The sequence below is a fragment of the Dysidea avara genome, chromosome 4, assembly GCF_963678975.1.
Source record: "Dysidea avara chromosome 4, odDysAvar1.4, whole genome shotgun sequence".
NCBI classification, from domain to species: Eukaryota; Metazoa; Porifera; class Demospongiae; order Dictyoceratida; family Dysideidae; genus Dysidea; species Dysidea avara.
The window spans coordinates 12,794,780-12,815,103 of NC_089275.1; the positions used below are offsets into that span (position 1 = coordinate 12,794,780).

Below are 20,324 nucleotides of genomic sequence, written 5' to 3' on the forward strand. Positions count from 1 at the left end.
AAGCTTTAAAGTTCAAAAAATGGGTCAAATTTTGTGCGTGAAAAGGGTACCTTTTTGCAAATCCGGTCACATATAGAGCAGTACCCACAATTGTTCGAATTAGAATTAGCTGATGTTAGTATTGATGAACACATTTCCAATACAGTTGATATGCTGATTGGGTCAGACCATTACTGGGATGTGGTTGCAGGTGACATTGGTTGAGGTAGTGACAGATCAGTAGCTGTGCGCAACAAGTTTGGCTGGTTCTTGTCATGTCCTGTTAATTCTGTCAAAGAGAGTGACCACTCAATTTCCAATTTGATCATCATGCAGTACAATAGTACTGTATAGTAAGGGAGACAAAGGTGTGGGCGTGATCCATGAAAATACATCAAGCCAAAATCATTTTCGCAAATCCTTCACGGCCACTTGACAGTATTGGTCGGGCATAATCAAGCACAAACATGTCTTCAGAACGACTTGAAGCTTTTCGACCTGGTGCTATGAATTTATTTATTTATTATTTTTTTGCAAATTTTCTACTGCCTCACTACCTACCTGCCTGCCTGATGTGTTCAGTCAAGCGTAGCAGAAAATTGGCTACAGCTACAGCCTTACTTCTTTCACGAAAATGCTTCAAATTTCATGGAGATGAAACCTTTAGTATTTTAAATATCCTACAGTGTATGCGCTATTGTCTTACTGATTTTCCTTTGATCCTTCTATATTGTGGCCATTGCTCATCAGTAGGGCTACCATAATCATACCGGTACCAATGGCGGATCCATGATGGGGAATTTGGGGCAAATGCTCCCCCCCCTCACCTTGTGGAAGAGCCAGCCATATACTTGTGAAGTAAAATATGTCAGGCCAAGATCAGTTTAGCTATACAACTCATGAAAATATGCACATTTCCCTGACTACTTATTACAATTTCACCTGAAACCATGTCAAACTAGCTGTTAAATTGTTACCCAGCACTTCCGTGCGTACTAAGCGCCTCTAAAATTAATTATCGTGTTGCTGTTCCGGGATCCGCACCTGGGTACATTATACAGTAATATATTGGAATGCATGTGTTATCGCGCCAAACTTTTAGAATACGTTTGTGATTTGACGTTTGGGTTATACAGGACCTATCGCATGCCGTCGACGTGTAAGACATCTTGTTTAGTATTAGTGTGTTTGTTGTTAGCAAAGTTAAGCGGATAGGTTTAACTGCTTGCATTTCTAAACACATTTCTTTGTGGCTAACCCATTCTCCGCTCAGTTACAGTATTAGTCTTGCTAAACCCTGTTGTTACATAATTGTGTATGAAAAATACGGCGAACTATATAGCAATGTGTAAGTCAATAAATATAGTTTATTTAGTAACAATGTTAAACTGAGTCGGGTCATCCAGGTCCTGCTTTACAGATTATTTGGGTCTGACCCCACATGCTAAATTAAACGTGGACGTGTTACTACACGTCATAGCATAGCTCTGCTTCTTTAGTGAGCCACGCCCACTAGTGTAAATTACTGTCTGTAGACATATGGTAGCCATGATTACTGTCTGTAGAAATATGGCAGCCACACCCATTCATCAGTCCATAGGTATGCACAAATCCATGTCCATTATTGTGTGCAGGCTTATGTAGAGCCACTTCCACTGATCAGTTGTTATTGTATGAGTCATAATCTAGTATAATCGTGCTGTGATTAACTCTTTTAAAATATTGTGACTAGTTTTGTGAAAAGCATGCTATTTAGTGGTCACAAGGTTGCAAAAAACTTCACAAACAAGTATAAGTAGGAATTTTAAATTAGAGTAGGGACAGTGTGTATAGTGCTACAATAAAAAGTACTGAAACAAGCTGGATCGGGGGAAGTACGTAATGTCCAAATACTGTAAAACAATAAGAAGTGAATATCCCTACTGTGCTACACTCAATGCACAGTAGAGATATTCACTTCTTATTGTTTTACAGTATTTGGACATTACGTACTGCTCCGATCCAGCTTGTTTCAGTACTTTTTATTGCAGCACTATCCACACTGTCCCTACTCTAATTTAAAATTCCTAATTTTTCCTTATACTTGTAGAAGGACAAGTAGTAGAGTCACTCAATCATGGTGCTGACTTTACTGGAGAATTGCAAAGTTTTTGGGACAAAGAAGCCATTTGCATCACAGAGATGGGTGCTGACCCTGAGAAGAGCTCATGCTTTACTGAAATAACTTATGATTGGAGCATGGGTCATTACAGAATAAGGTTGCTGTGGAAGTCTGATTGTAGACCGCTGTAAAGTGATTACGATATGTGTTTAACTAGACTGTGTCAGTTGCAGTTAAGGCTTAAAAGAGATGGTTCCTTGCTTAATTGATTTGTTTCTTGATTGGCTTCAAACTGATATCTCTACTATGTGACTTGTTTCTAGCTGATCTCTCTACAGGGTGATTTGTTTCTAGCTGATCTTTCTTCACGATGACTTCTTTCTGTCTGATCTCTCTAAGAGTGACTTGAAAAGTAGCTGAAATATTTGCTTGTTTCTAGCTGGTCTCTGTACAGAGTGATTTGTTTCTAACTGATCTCTCTACTGAGAGATCTGCTTATAGCTGATATCTCTACTGTATGACTTGTTTATAGCTGATCTCTCTACATGGCACTGAACTCTCTGCAGGGTGACTTGTTTCTAGATGATCTAACTTGTTTCTACCTAATCTCTTTTTGTCTAGCTGATCTTTCCACAGGGCGACTTGTTTTTAGCTCTACAAGGTGATTTGTGTCCAGCTGATCTCTCTACAGGATCATTACGTAGCTGATCTTTCTACTGGGAGACTTGTTTCTAACTAACTCCTCTACAAGGTAACTTGTTTCCAGCTGAACTCTCTACAGGATGACTTTAAATATAGTTGAATTCTCTTCAGGGTGGCTGGTTTCTAGCTGATCTTTTCACTCAGTGACTTGTTTCTAGCCAATTTCTCTACAGGGTGACACTCTACAGAATGACTCAATGTATCAGTAGTTTAACTCTTTGCAGGGTGACATGATCTCTCTACAAGATGACTTTATTGTAGTTGAGTTGTTATTATTAGAGAGGCTTATAATTGAGTAAATTTCTCTACAGGACATAGTTGAATACTTTAATAGAGTAATTTTTATTTCTTAGCAGACCACTTTATCAGGGTGACTGCTCTATTAGAGTATCTCGATCTCACATTTGCTACACTGAGTTGGATTTTGTGTTATAACTCTGTTGCTTTACACCTGATTCTTCTATAAAGTTAAAGGTCCTTTCTAAGATGATTACTCCATCTGTACAGCAATTTTATAAGCATTACTCCAAGCAGTTTATCTGGCAAATAGTCGTTTTTTTTTTTAAAGCTAATCTCCATTGCATTGTTGTTACACATATTTTTTCATTTTATCTATGTGGTTTTTAGCTTGATTTCTTTCAAACCACAAAAGCTTTGAGGTTCAATAGTTAACTTATTCACCCACCGATTTTCAGCTTCTTACCACTAGCGGTTTACCCTGTAGGCATGACAACATATTGGTGTTATTTTTCGTGCATTATTGCTAATAACTCCTTCACTATTCATCATATTCCCACTAAGCTTAGTACCAAGATATGGCTGTATACCCTTCTTCTGTGCTCCAAATTTCAAGGCAATTGGATATGGTGGTTGCATCTTATGTAAGTTTTTGTAAGTGTGCGAAAAGAAGAAAAATAATAAGAACCCCCCCCCCCCCCCCCCCCCCGAAGAAACTAAGTCAATTTTTGAAGTCGCATACGTATCTCGGGAAAGCTTGAAGCGATTTCGCTCAAATGTTGTATGGGGAGTATACTGACGTTGGCAAGCATGTCCATAGCAAAAATCGTCATATTTCGTAAAGGCAGCACAGAGCTACAGAGGTGAAAAATCGCATTTTCTTTCTTCCTGTCAATATACTCACAGGTGTTGTGAACTGGCTTCTTGGCCGCACAACACAATATTATCATGTGTCTTGATAATAATCTAATCAAACACAGCCAAGCTGTAAAAAAGGAAGTGGCTACCAAAACAACCAGGGTGAAAAAAGATGTGAAATCCAAGGTGGTGGCCAAGAAATGGCTGTGATGGTAGGTTAATGGCAAAATTTTAAGAATGACAATTTGGGTGAATTTGTGTTGCCTCCTCCAAGTTTCACTCAGATTTGGCACCAAAATTCACCTGAATTGTTGTTATTAAAAATTTTGCTACTAACAGTACCATCATAGCCATTTCTTGGCCACCACCTTGAATTTCACATCTTTTTTCACCCTGGCTTTTTGGAGGCCGCACCCTTTGTTTACAGCTTGGCTATTTTTGATTAGATATCACTTCTTTTTGTAATTTCATACCTAATGTCAGCCTATGGCTAGCTTTGGGTATTTCGTTTAACTTGTCTTTTTCTTTTCTATAGGAATGACGATTATTAAGGAGAAAATTATATTGGTTAATCGTTTAGCTATACATACACATTGGACAATATTTGTGTGGATTAATTATTAACTCAGTGCGAATACTCTACAGGGAAATGTGTATGTAGCTGAAAGTTTTATAGTGAGTATCATAATGTTGCTGTACTCTTAGACTACATGGTGAACACTTTGTGCATAGTTTAACTTGCCACAGAGTGACTTGTAACATAACTAAACTCTACAGAAAGAATTGCAAGATAACTGAACTTTACACAGGGTAGTTTTATTGCAGGTGAACCCTCTACAGGGTGACATGTTTCTAGCTGAACTCTCTACAGGATAACTTGGTTCTATCTGATCTCACTACAGGGTGAATTGCTTCTAACTGATCCTCCTACAGGGTGATATGTTTTGAAGTGCAGCTGATTTTTCTACATGGTGACTTGTTTTTAGCTGAGCTCTCTACAGGGTAATATGTTTCTAGCTGATCTCTCTATAGGGTGATTTATTTCTAGCTCTTTCTACAGGGTAACTGTTTCAAGCCAATACCTCTAAAGGGCGACTTGTTTCTAACTGATCTCTCTACGTGATGGTTTGTTTCAAGTTGATCTTTTTAAGGGTGATTTGAAATGTAGCTGATCTTTCTACAGGGTGACATGTCTCTAGTTGAATTCTCTACAGGGTAACTTGGTTCTATCTGATCTTTCTACAGGGTGAATTGTTTCTAACTGATTCAAGCTGACCTTTCTTCAGGGTGATTGTGATTTTCCTACACAGTGACTTGTTTCTATAGCTGATCTCCCTACAGGGTAAGTAATCTCTCTACTGGGTGACTTGTTTCTGACTGATTGCTGTGCAGGATGATTTATTTCAAGCTGATATTTCTACAGGGTGATTTGAAATGCAGCTAACTTCTCTACAGGATGACATGCATCTAGCTGAACTTTCTACAGTGTAACCTAATCTCTCTACAGGGTGATTTTAAATGTAGTTGAACTCTCTATTTGGTGACTTGATCGAGCTGATCTCTCTACAGGGTGATTTATTTCTGGCTTATCTCTTAACAAGGTGATTTGATTCTACTGATCTCTCTTCATAGTGACTTGCTTATACAAAGCTGCATGAACTCTTTATACACAGTGACCTGTTTCTAGCTGATCTCCTTACTGGGTTGTTTGTTTCTACTGAATTCTCTACATGATGACTTCAAAAGTAGCTAAATCCTTGCAGGGTGACTTGTTTCTAGCTGATCCCTGATTTGATTCTAGTTGATCTTGATTTGCTTCTAGCTGATCTCTCTACAGGGAAACTTGTTTCTACTGAACTCTCTGCAGGTGACTTGTTTCTAGCTGATCTTTCTACATGGTGATTTAGCTAATCTTTTTTCCAGCTGATATTTCCACAGGGTAACTTGTTTCTAGACCTACAAGATGATTTGTTTCCAGCTAATCGCTCTACAGGATGACTTGCTTCTAACTGATCTCTCTACAGGATTAATATGTAGCTAATCTCTTTACTGAGTGACTTGTTTCTAGCTGAACTCTCTACTGGGTGATTTGATCAAGCTGATCTCTCTACAGGGCGATTGTTTCTAGCTGATCTCTTTTCATGGCAACTTGCTTATAGCTGCATTAACTCTGTATACACAGTGACTTGTTTCTATCTGATCTCTCTGCAGGGCAGCTTGTTTCCACGGAACTCGCTGCAGGGTGACTTGAAACATAGTTGAACTTTCTGCAGGGCGACTGATTTTAGCTAATCCTTTTTCAGGGTGATTTGTTTCTAGCTGATCTTTCTTCAGAGTGATTTGTTTCTGGCTAAGGGTGACTTGAAAAGTAGCTGAACTCTTTGCAGGGTGACTTGATTCTAGTTGATCATTCTATACGGTGGCTTGTTTCTACCTAATCTCTGTTTGTGTCTAGTTGATCTTTCCACAGGGTAACTTGTTTCTAGCTCTACAAGGTAATTTGCCTCCAGCTGATCTTTCTACAGGATGATTACGTAGCTGATCTCTCTACAAGGTAACTTGTTTCCAACTGAACTGTCTGCAGTGTGACTTGAAATATAGTTTAATTTTCTTGAGGGTGACTGGTTTCTAGCTGATCTCTTCACAGGGTAATGTGTTTTTAGCTGATTTTTCTACAGGGTGACTCTAGCTGAATACTCTACAGGGTGATTCAATGTATTAGTAGTTTAATACTTTGCAGGGTGACGTGATCTTTCTACAAGATTACTTTATTATAGTTGAGTTGTATACAGAGTGGCTTATAATTAAGTTAAATTCTCTACAGGATATAGTTAAACGCTTAAATAGACTAATTTTTATTTCTTAGCTGACTGCTTTATTAGAGTGATTGCTCTATTAGAGTATCTCAATCTCGCACTTACTACACAGAGTTGGATTTCATGTTATGACTCTGTTGCTTTAAGTCTGATTCTTCTACACAGTTGAAAGTCCTTTCTAAAATGATTATTCCATCTGTACACCAAGTTTCATATGGTTACTCTCAATGGTTTTTCTAGTAGGCATAGCAAGTGATCATTTTTTTTTGTTAGCTGATCTTGATTGTGTAATTGTTACACACTGTTGGTTTTTGTTGTTTTTTTTTCTTTATCTTTGTGGTCTTTTAACTCGATTACTTTCGAACCACAGAAGGTTTGAGGTTCAATAGTTAACCTTTTCAGCTTCTTCCTGTTAGCGGTTTACCCTGCATGTGTGATAACATATTAGCGTTATTTTTTGTAAATAATCATTAATAACTCCCTGACTGTTTGTCCAATTCCAGCCAAATTTGGTACCAAGATGCACCTATATACTCCCCTGTGTGCCAAATTGCAAGGTGATCGGATATGGTGTTTGCATTTTATGGCAGTTTTTGTAAGTGTGTAAATAGAAGAAAAATAATAACAAAGAAACAGGGTCAGTTTTTGAAGTCGCATATCTCGAGAAAGCTTGAAGAGATTTCGTTCAAATTTGGTATGTGGAGTACTGACGTTGGCTGGTGTGCCCACAGCAAAAATCATAAAGGCAGGACAGAGCTATGGTGATGCGAAAATAGTGTTTTCTTTCTACCTGTCAATATACTCATGAGTGCTGTGTGCTGGTTTCTTGGCCGCACATGAGAAAAAAAAACTAAGCTAATTTTTGAACTTGTATATCTTGGGAATACTTGAAGCAATTTTGCTCCAATTTGGTATGTGAAGTACTGAAGTTGGTGGGCATGTCCACAGCAAACATCGTCTTGTTTTGTAAAGGCAGCACAGAGCTATGGAGGTGCGAAGATCACGTTTTCTTTCTTCCAGTCAATATACTCACTAGGGATCTGCAATACATATCAATACAGCAATATATCGATACAGCAATATATCGATACAGCAAATAAGTATCACAAAACAATACTGTACTTAGAAAATATTGATATATCGAAGCTTTCTAGTAGAAACAGTCAGTGATTGCTCTATTACTGTAACAGTGATCTGGATACTCAAATATAAAACTTCTCTATTTACCTGTGCTTTAAAATGCAATGTTACAAGAAGCCATACAAATGCGGGTGTATTAGTGCTGCTGTTAACACCTGTTATGGCTAAAGTATTCTTACCAGGGCCTTATAAATGGTTACACTTCAAGTGTAAAGAACTGCAGCACTAAGCAGTAAACAATCTGTTGATACTAGCCATCTTGACAACTCATCAAAATGCGGAGTAATCCGGACAAGCCTTTGTGGGAGCATGCATTACAATGTTTGTGGTAGCTAATTGTCTGGGTGGTGTAATAGAGGCAGGTGTCCAGGTAGAGATGTGCTTTCATACTAAACACACTAGTTATTTGTCAAATCACTCTCTGAATAACTGAACTAAGAAATTTGTTACCACAGTGAATGTAGAATCGGTGTTGGCTCTTCAAGGTACACAGATAATTAAATTGTATATTGTTACAATTATTGCTAATATGCCAGCCATAACTAGCCATGATCACTTCATTATAGTATCGTAATACAGTATCGTATCAAACAGTTTATCAGTGGTGATACGTGATACACAAAATGCACTGCATCGCAGATCTAGATTACTAAGGTGTTGCATGCTGGCTTCTTGGCTGCACGATACACTACAGTGTGTCTTGATCTCAAGATTGAATCTTGAGGTACTTCTAGTGAAATACCTGTAGTAAAGATAACATAGATGTACAACATGTAAGCATATATCTACAACTTTTTAGAGCTTTTAAAAGACCAACCGTGTGCTGCAGTTAATATATAATTTTTTAATTGGATATCAATATATGTGACTGGATCTACGAAAACCGTTCTTATCGCCCAAGACAGGAAGTTTGATTTTTTCACACAAACACAAAGCTTAATGAATGCACTATCAAGTTTCACTGCCACAGTCGACCAGAGTAAAGTGGTCTGCTTTTGCTGGCTACTTTTCTAGAGCACAGTGGCAAGCCGTACGAGTGGTCTGGGGTCTTGATGGAGCCCTGGCCAACCAGGAGATGGCTGTTTGTTGCTGTACAGCTCTGTGGTGTTGGACAATGACCTGTGCTGTAAATTTCCTTTCATTTTAGCCAGTTCTGAGCCCTGAATGGCCTATAACCTGGCCTAATCCATCCCAGCACGTCTCTTTTCAATTTTTGAACACCAGTTTTCCCAGAGACAGTCACATATAGCACCAAAAGCATCAATCTTTTCCAGCAAATCCAAAAATGGTCCTTATTAGACAGGTTGACTTTAAATTACAGATCCAACCACCATAAACATATTATGTGAATTTCGTACCATCTCTTCAGAAAGGCCTTCTTTATTAATTGCATATATCTGGCTGCATAGGTTAGTACCACAGAACTCCTCAAAAGGGATACCTTGACACAGGGGCTAAAAAGGGGGCTAGTTGTGGCCAATAAGCTAGATTTTTAAAACAGACAAAAATAGCCAGCTTTTCTGTGGTGCAGCTGGCTATTCTTGTCTGTTATACAACTAGCTCAATCACCATTTACAACTAGCTAAAAAACTAGCTTATTGGCCACAACTATCCCCCTTTTTAGCTCCTGTGTCAAGGTATCCCTTTTGAGGAGTTTTGTGGTACGTATCTATGCAGCTACATATATGCAACTTAAATAGGGCTACTACAGTGAAATTCGACTTAATAAAGAAGGAATTTTGTACAAAATTCATATGATATGTTTATGGTGGTCAGATCTGTAATTTAAAGCGAACTTGTCTAATAAGGACCATTTTTGGATTTGCTAGAAAAAGTTGATGCTTTTGTTGCTATACATTAATATCCAAGAATTATAATATTAACTGCAGCACATGGGTGGTTTTTTAATACAGGTGGTCAGAAATACAGGTTGCACTGTACCTAGACACCTTCACTCTGTAAGACAAACTTGTTGTGAGTGGTTATTGGAGGTATATACTCCCATGCAGCAACAATAGGCTACAAAATTCCGCTGCATACCACAACATAATTCATTATATGTGACCGGATCTGCGAAAACCCGACATAATGGCGCAAGCCTAAATTTTCAGTATAAGCCATTGATTTGCAATGGGTAAAATATTTGCGTAATCGAAAAAATTTCATAAATTTTTAAATGCTTTGTTCTTTGTGAAGGAAGGGTCCTATGATTAAAACCTGGATATCATCGTTTTCGCCTACTCAAGAGGAGTTCAAATATCTTTGTTTCGTTGCAGTAGACTAAATGATACGTAAGTTATGGGCGTTTGTTTACGTCACGTAAAAACTATCATACACAATCGATTATTCTTCACTGATTTCGTCTCTGTATTCAGTGAAGAATGGCAATAGAAGAAAAAACGTACCCAGTAATGGACTCCCCTATTCATGGCGAATACAATGGTGCAAGTTGCAACTCTATACTGCATTGTATTTGTAAGTTACAGCCATTTTTGTAAGCACATGTAATTTATTTTCCCAATACTTGCTGTACAAATTGATCTTTCTGTTGTTGCTGCTTTGTAGGGCTGTAACTCCAAAAGTTGTTGCCATATGAAGCTGAAACTTGGCCAGAGCATACACGTGGCTAAGTAAATTATAAATATTCAATAATAATGAATTTGAAAAATGCGCCATTATGTCGGGTTTTCGCAGATCCGGTCACATATCTCTTGAGCCCATTGTGGTCCCACCACAAAAATTTATCACACATAGACCATTACCCAACCATTATTCACATAAAAATTCGAAGAATTTCATGCAGCGTTTTTTTAAATATAAAGGATTAAAGTTTTTACAATAAAGTGCTTTTAAGTCATGATATTCCATAAGTTAGGGATGACCGAAAAGGTTGATCAAGTCTTCCAACAGTGAAAATTGTGTATAAAAATATTTACAGAGTGTGAAATTACAGCTGATTTTGTAACTTTAAATATACCAAATTCTTCATGAAATATTCAAAATATTTGTGGTCGTAAATCAGAAACTATGGGTATATGGAGGTAAAAATTTGCATGACCACATTACTACAAACACACCAAATTTTGGCAAAATCCAAGAGATGACCTTAAATTCCTTGTTGATTTGACATATCTATTACAACATAACTATGTGTAGCCATCCCTACTTTGGAATTGAATGTATGGTAGTTACATGTGCCAGTGCACTGAATTTTCCTAAATAACTAACTATGTTGTAATAGCTACCATCATTCACATATCTTATTTCCCTTTTTCCTTTTTTAAATTAAACATTTTTAATTGTACTAGTGTCCTGACCTTTGTTAGACATTTTACTCTGTCTAAGATTATCTGCTGCAGTGTTTAATCCAATATTGTTTAATGCTGTAACTAGTTGACTCCAACTAGCATCAGGTTTCATCTCAAGCCATGCCTTGAACATTTTACTACAACGAGCATTATCACTTTGATGATCAGATTGTATCACATCCAGTACAGCAGTGTTACTATCCAGTAACTCCACTCCAAGTTCATACCATCTGGTAGCTACCCCTGCAGCTTCACGTCTCATTACATTGTTTAAATCTTTTAAATTAAGTTGGCTGTGAACTGTAATTGACATGAACACCATACATGTTTATATAGCAACACAACATACTGACTGTACCATGACAATACTAGATAATTATATCTAATCCAAAACAGCCAAGCTGTAAACAAAGGAGTACAGCCCCCGAAAAGGCTATGGTGAAAAAAGATGTGAAATCCAAGGTGGCGGCCGAGAAATGGCTGTGACGGTAGGTTAATGGTAAAAAAAAATAATAACGACAATTCAGGTGAATTTGGTGCTGCTTGGTCTTGGCACAAAATTCACCTGAATTGTCGTTATTAAAATTTTTACCATTAACCTACCATCACAGCCATTTCTTGGCCACCACCTTGGATTTCACATCTTTTTTCACCATAGCCTTTTTGAGGGCTGCACTCCTTTGTTTATGGCTTGGCTGTTTTGGATTAGATTTCACTTCTTTTTGCATTTTTATACCCCTAGGCCAGCTTTGGGGCTTTTTAACCTATCTTTTTTTTCCTTTACCACAGGAAGAAGAAAAAGATTAAGCAGATTTTATAAATACTTTGACTAATTCTGATTGTATCAGTAAATGCACAAATTATATATATCATACATATATTTATTACATATCAATTAATCCCTACAGATAACTTTTTTTTGCAGCTGATCTCTCTACTGGGTGACTTGAAATGTAGATGAATTCTCTACAGGGTGATTTGCTTGTACATAGATGAACTCTTTACAGGATTCTCTCTACAGGGTGACTTGACTCTAGCTGAACTCTCTGCAGGGTTATCTGTATGTACTTGAACTCTCTACAGGGTGATTTGTTTGCAACTGAACTCTCTACAAGGTAACTTCTTCTAGCTGATCTGACTACAGGGTGAGTTGTTTCTAACTGATCTCTCTACAGGGCGATTTATTTGTAGCTGAATTCTCTACAGGGTGATTTGTTTGCAGCTGAACTCTCTACACGGTGGTTTCTTTGTAGCTGAACTCTTTACAATTTGATTTGTTTGCCGCTGAAATCTGTACATGGTGGTTATTTTGTAGCCAAACTCTCTACAAGGTGACTTCTAGCTGATCTCTGTACAGGATGACTTGTTTTCAGCTGAACTCTCTACAGGGTGATTTGTTTGCAGCTGAACTCTCTACATGACAGTTTTTTTTTGTAGCTGAACTCTCTGCAAGGTAACTTCTTCTAGCTGATGTCTACATGGTGACTTGTTTCTAGCTGATCTCTCTCCAGGGTGATTGTTTGTAGCTGAACTCTCTACCGGATGATTTGTGTGCAGCTGAACTCTTTACATGGTGGTTTCTTTGTAGCTGAACTCTCTACAAGGTGACTTCTTCTAGGTGAACTCTCTACAGGGTGATCTTTTCATAGCTGAACTCTCTACAGGGTGATTTGTTTGCAGCAAACGCTCTACATGATGGTCTCTTGTAGCTGAACTCTCTAACTTCTTCTAGCTGATCTCTCTACAGGGTAATTTGTTTGCAGCTGAACACTTTACATGATGGTTTCTTTGTAGCTGAACTCTCTACAAGGTAACTTCTTCCAGCTGATCTCTCTACAGGGTGACTCGTTTCTAGCTGAATTGTCTATAAGATTAACTGTAGCTGAACTCCCTACAGAATAACCTGCGATGTAAAATAATTCTTTAATTGAGTAAGTTATAAACGTAACCAAATGCTTTATTAGGGTGACTGTTCTATTAGAGTATCTTGATCTCGCATGTAGTTGACTTTCAAATCATAACTCAGTGGTTTGTAATCCAATTCTTCTGTACTACTGCAAGGACTTTCTATGATGATTATTCCAGGTACACACCGATTTTCAGCTCATTGCTCTAAACGGTTTGCCTAGTAGGCGTAAAATCTAATAGTTTTTTTTTATTCATAAAAATCGATTGCATAATTGTGACACAGGTTGGGTTTTGTGTCATATCTCCATGGTTTTTATGTCGATTCTTTTCAAACTACAAAAAGGCACTCCTGCAATGGTTACTCCATCTACATAGAAATTTCAGCTCATTCCTTCAAGGGGTTTACCCTGTGGGTGTGACAGACCTTTGACTTTATTTTACACAAATAATTGATCATAACAACGTGAATATTCATCTGTCTTGATGCTTATATACAAAACTTATAAGTATGTACATAGAAAGTATACAGAGTACAAGGAATATAATTAGTGTTTACTCATACTTGTTTGTTTATATTTTGTTACATACAGTAATTGCCTGGTACTGCATCAGAGAAAAAGAATAACACTATAAACGATCATAAAACCTTACTTGTGACTGTATTTTACCAAATCACACATCAGGAAAAATCTAAATAACACAACCAGCGGATAGCTAAACTGGTTTTCACCCTCAGCATTACTTAAAACTCATGATTTTCTCAGGGCTGGAGGAAGGAAAACTTAGTGGGTTAGGTCAATGTAATTGTTGAAAGTGCTGTTAATACACATGGTGTTGCCTGAAAGAGGAGTTGCTGCACAGTGTGTGAAGCACGTTTGAAGCATGACGATTGTAGTGGGGGTCTGACAGTATGAAACATTAGACACATCAGATATGAAATTTTAGTGATACTTCACTGCTATAGTTGGCTATATGAATATGCTCAAATCATCTAGCCTTGTTGTTCTTCTGACTTTATGATATAGGTAGGTACTTATGTATATGACATACAGTGGGGTACAGCATTAAACTTATTATATGACCATATAAGGGGTCTGGGGATACAACTTCCAGAAGCTACAGGAATTTTGCATGAAATGCCTTAAAATTGATGCTAAAAGCAAGCAAAACTATCTATGATTTGCAGGATTTTCCAAACATTTTAAAAACCTTACAGGAAGCCTGGCACCCTGCATATTCATAAACTGCACATGTAGATATGATCATTCATAGATAGCCGTGACTGCATGGAAGTAATATAGTTTGAGCTGATCCAGCTATATACATATAATTGATAGACCATGTTTATTAGAAAGTTGCAATGTAGTTGATGGAATTAGTGATCATGAAGTAGTACCTGTCACCTCATCCATAACAGCAGACCTGCCACCACCTACCAGAAGAACTATCTATATCTGGTCCCATACAGATTTTAATCTTATTAGGCAAACTGCTCAGTCACTTTGTCAACAATTTGTCAGTACACATTCAATGTCAACATCAGTTGATATTCTCTGGAATGATTTTATGTCCATCTGTAATACTTGCATGGCCCTGGTTCCGACCAAACTGTCTTCAACTAAGCACCACCAGCCTTGGATTAACAGCCACATCAAGCATCTAACCCATAAAAAGCAACGTGCCTACAATCATGCCTGTGCCACTAATACAGAATATGACTGGGCTAAATATAAGGATATTAAAAGACAGTGTCAGTATGAATGCCGCAAATGCTTTAACCAGTATTTAGCCAATCTCATCGATCCTAACAGTAATGCTGTCACCAAACATTTATGGTCATACATTAAAAGAAAAAAACTAGATCACACAGGAGTTAGTGCGCTGAAACATCAGGGATCTACCTATACTGGCTTACAGGAAAGGCAGATTTGCTTGCAGACTACTTTTTATCTGTTATGAAGATACATCTCATATCCCAGACCTAAGTGGGGAAACATTATCTAGTATCCCACAGATTGTAGTGCATTCAGATGGTGTAGCTCAGTTATTATCTAACATCAAAGTGAACAAAGCACCTGGACCTGATAACCTTCAAACACGTTTCCTACAAGAAGTTGCATATGAGATTGCACCAATCCTTACCATTATCTTTCAAGCATCATTAGACCAAGGTGTTTTACCAAGCATCTGGAAAACAGCAGCAGTTGTCCCAATTTTTTAAAAAGGTGCCAGATCCGATCCAGGTAATTATAGGCCAGTATCCCTAACTTGTATTTGCTGTAAAATATCTTAGAACATATTGTATATTCCAGCATTACCAAACGCTTACAGTACCATGAAGTTTTATGAGATGGGCAACATGGATTTCGACAGAAACGAAGCTGTGAATCACAACTGATCACCACCATTAATGATTTTGTCAAGTGTCTTAATGAGAAGGGTCAATGTGATGTCCTCCTGTTAGATTTCCGTAAAGCCTTTGACAAAGTACCTCATGTACGCCTCTTCCAAAAACTTCACCATTATGGAATTCATGGAGCAGTACTACTTTGGCTTAAATCTTTCTTAACCGATAGATCACAATATGTCACACTAGATAACCAAAAGAGCCATCCAACCCCAGTCTCATCAGGAGTTTCTCAAGGCACAGTGCTAGCCCCACTGCTCTTTCTATTGTATATAAATGATTTACCTTCTCGAGTACGCTCTAAAGTAAAGTTGTATGCCGATGATGTATTACTCTACTCCTACATTAAATCTGAATCTGATTGTTATGCATTACAAGAAGACCTAGATGCTCTTGCACAATGGGCACGTATTTGGCAGATGGAGTTTAACCCCAGCAAATGTGAATTCTTGAGAATTACCAATAAGAAAAACCCCATTGTCTTTAATTACTGCATTGAAGCTGTACATATTTCCCAAGTTGCTCATACCAAATACCTTGGCGTAACAATTTCAAGCAACCTATCATGGAATGAGCATGTCCAAAGGATTGACAACAAGGCCAAACAAGTAAACAACTTTTTGTATCGTAACTTAAGCGAATGTCCTACTCCCATTAAATGTAATTGTTTCAAGATTATGGTTCGTCCAATCATTGAATATGCTGCATCTGCTTGGGATCCCCACACCTTGTTGAATATAAACAAGCTAGAATCAATCCAGAGAACTGCTGCTAGATTTTGCTTTAATGACTTCTCAAGATATTCAAGTGTTACTAACATGTTGTCTTCTCTTAATTTACCATTGTTACAGGCAAGAAGAACCCAAGCTAAATTAAGTACTTTTTACAAAATAATTAATGGATATTTGATTGTGCCTACAGATGATCTTATCCCTAAACTTTCAAGTTTAAGGAGTGGCTACTATCACCAACCAATGACTCTAATTGATGCATACAAATTTTCCTTTTTCCCATCAACCATCAAATTATGGAACCAACTCCCTGCTGATGTAATTAATTCCTCTACTCCTAATGAGTCTTGTAATAACTTAAGTAACTTTTATGATCACATCTGTGCGTTATAATTTTTTGATTGCTGCACAGTAATAAATATAATATAATAATTGGTCCGGACCTTCCGGACCGTCTCCTCCAGCCCTGTAGATATGTATTTTCTGGGTGGTGTAGTGAGCTCAATTGGCAATTCTTGGCCTTGTTAAGGTAGTGGATGGTCTGATGTGGTTGGCAAAATGTTTTCTCTGTTTTGGGTTTGTTGCATATCAGCCACTACACAACCCTGTATTCTCGTCTCTGGACTTCAGTGGTGGTCTGCCTCTATTTTTGAAGTCTACCTCTTACCCACTCCCCATCATCAACCTCATAGTCTCATCTAGCCCCTACCTTATTTCGGTGAAAGAAGTGATGTAAAAGGTGATAAATTGATGCACCTCTCTTGTGTAAATTTCATATTCATGCTCAGTATCCTTGGGACATTAATGCTTGCTTTAAATTCTTTACAACTAGACTTTCAATGTGACATTGGATCACTTCACAATCCAGTCACAATTCATTTAGCATCTGAATGTACAACCAAACCTTCAATAATTGAAAACAGAAGTGGCAATATGTATTTTCTCTTTGTTTTCAGCTTATGAATGTTCAAACTACTACTCAGTGTTACAAATAATGAAGAACAGCACGAGAAGCATTCGTGAAATCAGTCCAGTCACACTATGGAAAATACAGTGATGTCTGATATAGCCATGGCACACTACCGCAAATTGACACTTGTGTTGTCTGTGAAAAGGAAAGGGACACAAAGGAGAAAAAAGGTAAGTCCCTGACAGGGTTTTTGATAATTACTTAAACTCGGAGCCAAACTGACCCAACCCAGACATCTGTACTGCTCCACCAGTAGTATAACACTGGGTTAACTGCAGTAGTTCAAGTTTGAAGTGTAGTAGCCACAAAGCTAAACTAGTGCTGAGCAAAACAGAGCAGAAGCCATAAGGTGTGTGGGTAATTTTTTGTGCACACTGGGCCAGTGGAGTGCCATATTGCCTTATCAAATATCCTGGTCCCTTATGTATGCTAAAAGGCAGCTGTCAGGCTTAAATAATGTCTAACACTGACAAAATCAAGCCGTAGCTTAAGCTGTTATTGAGTGGTGAATACAGGGGGGTTGCAATGGTTTCAGCTGAAACCCTCTCTGATTATAGCATGCACCCCCCTATGATTCATGTGGGTGATAACATCACCAATAGTTATACATAGTGTATTACATTAGGACTTTTTCTACTGGCTAAATGTCATACCCTTTGAAATCACCATTACAACATTAAACTGCAGCTTTTTTTTTTTTTTTTTTTTATCTTTTACTTAAAACTAGGCTGAAGTTTCAAAAAGTTTGTATCCGCCCCTGACAGTAATTGAAAACTTTCTCAACCTGAACTCCCTCTGAAAATTTCTTAATAAAAAATCTCAAGCCTGAATGGAATATGTATCTATATCTACATATAAAAGTTGTGTAATCACAATTATGATTATGAGAACACTTTGGAAGTTTAAGTTCGGTTAGGGATCATAGAAATAAAAAGTCAAGAAAGTGGGATAGCATTTAATAAAAGAAGGGAGGTCACCTATACCTGCAGATGTACTAATGGATATTTAACTCCTAGCATTATGCTATATGCTCTAGCTCCTATTATGCCTAAAGTTATGCCAGCATAATTGATGCAAACCCACTGGTTGGTATAGATAGACAAAATCAGCATAATTAACAGCATGATGAGGAATTTTCCTACAACAAAGCATATAATTACAACTTCTGGACACCACTCACATAGTCAAGGGTTAACTTATTTTGGACAGTGAACTGATTTATTTCTGACAACAAGTAGAAACAATGCACTACAGTATTAAACATAATTTTACACTCAAAGAAATCAATGCTTTTCTTTGTGGGTTTGAGTTTATAGAGTCACACCATTGATCTGCTAACTCCAGGTACCTGGGGTTAGTATATCTATGGTCACACATGCTGCTACATACCAACTAGTACAAGGCATGGCAAAGCAGTTTAGCTCACTATCAGTTATTGAATTTCATACTATCTAACACATTTGATGTCTGAAATGATATGATTATTGAAATGATATGATTATTGGAAGACAGTACAATGTAAATGGAAACTCTGATGATGAATAAAGTTTGAGATAAAGATAGCATTGAATCAGAAAACTATTAAATGTCTGAACAACTAAATAGTGAAGTCCATATAGTAAGACTGAGATTAATATCAAACCAGGTAATAATTCAACAAAGATCAAGGTTCTGTCAAAAATTCTAATAGAACAGTCATTGCATGCAACAGAGAATGAGAATCCTTGTAGTGTTTGTTCCCCTGGGAGGTTATTTCTATGATCCCTAATTGAACTTAATCATTCCTTCTTCATATGTACTTGTTTGCTTACTTTTACGTACAGTATAATATGATTATAAACCCGCGCATACCACATCAAAAAAAAGGAGGCACCAGACTAAATATTTTTGTCAGAATTTGCACTGTAAATATCATTAGTGAAAAATGGATTGTTCATTTCACTTTGTTTGCAGTTATGTTCAGTGGGTTACAGCATTTTCAATTAAGAACAGTAGGAGACAACCCTTCTGCATTCAATCCAGTCACCACTAACAATATGGACAATTCACTGGGAATCCAGGAGCATGCTACCACATATCAATATGTTATGCTCTCAGCAATAAGAAATAGGACACAGAGGTGGACAAAGGTGAGTCCATGAAGCGTGCATATTATACATAGTGTGGTATGCCAAAAGGCACAAGTCTGGTTGAAGCTACAAGTCTATCAGTGACAAGATCAAGCTCATAGCCTTATGCTAGTCTGAAGGCATTAGTTAGTCAGTCAGGCAGTCAGTCAGCAGAAAATTCCACTAAATTAAAAATAATAAAAAAATTCCATAGTGACCTATCTGAAGTGTTTTTGGCCATTCTGGAGACACTTTTGGGATTTATTCTACTTATGCCATGAAGCTATTGTGAGGCTGGTTTCTGGTTAGTAGTTTTGGTGAAAAGGTGCTAACCTCCACAACCCCTAATGTACAGTACTACTGACTGTACAATACTTTGTCTAGCTACAGTGGTAAATATTATAGCCAACTTGATGTAATTCATAATTCTTGCATTATTTAGTATTTAATAATTACATTGCTATGTAGTGCTAGTGAAGCACAACTTAAAACAAACTATATATACACCATACATATTATGTGTAGAAGTATCTTCTTATACAGTAGCTGTTTGTTTATCCAGTCTTCTTATGTAAATCCTCTAGAGAAAGTCTTGAAGTACATATACTTTTCATCCTTAATTTATTTGCATAATGTTATAATTATGGTACATATGTACTTTCTTTCAATCTGAAACATACATTATTTCTGGTAGCCTACAAAGGCTTTCTGCGCTGTTTTTGGTTATTAAATTCCTGCAAAACCTTATTCAATTTGAATGTAATTCACAAACATATACGCATTGCTCCACCCATATTTAAGTGGCTCAAAGAAACTACTCGAGAGTCAATTGTTACCTGTGCAATGAAAGCTTCAGTTAGCCTTTATGTCTTGCATACCAACTATTTTTATCATTTAATGGTTTCTCACATAGGTGTGTACAGACAAAGATATATACACACGTAGGTAGATAGAAAGATTGGTAGATAGGTACAAACATACACATAAGTTTTTTACAAAAACAATTTCAGGAAACTGGGCACACATGGTAGTTGTGGGCTTACTTCTAGTTTAATAAAG

The 20,324-nt window shown here is 37.3% G+C and overlaps 2 protein-coding genes across 4 annotated transcripts in view; one reads left to right on the top strand and one right to left on the bottom strand.

The window, feature by feature from the left end:
- LOC136253055 (long-chain-fatty-acid--CoA ligase ACSBG2-like) overlaps positions 1-20,324 on the top strand; it is a 193,263-nt gene that overhangs the window by 108,279 nt on the left and 64,660 nt on the right. The gene's annotated exons all lie outside the window — the stretch shown is intronic.
- The window catches only part of LOC136253058 (uncharacterized), a 107,214-nt gene that overhangs the window by 74,496 nt on the left and 12,394 nt on the right, over positions 1-20,324 (bottom strand). For both annotated transcript variants that reach the window (XR_010699925.1, XM_066045648.1), the window contains exon 5: positions 11,151-11,441. Coding sequence is in view for 1 of the 2 variants with exons in the window: in XM_066045648.1 (XP_065901720.1) it covers positions 11,151-11,441 (291 nt within the window). In the remaining variant the exon portion in view is untranslated. The remainder of the gene's footprint in view (positions 1-11,150; positions 11,442-20,324) is intronic.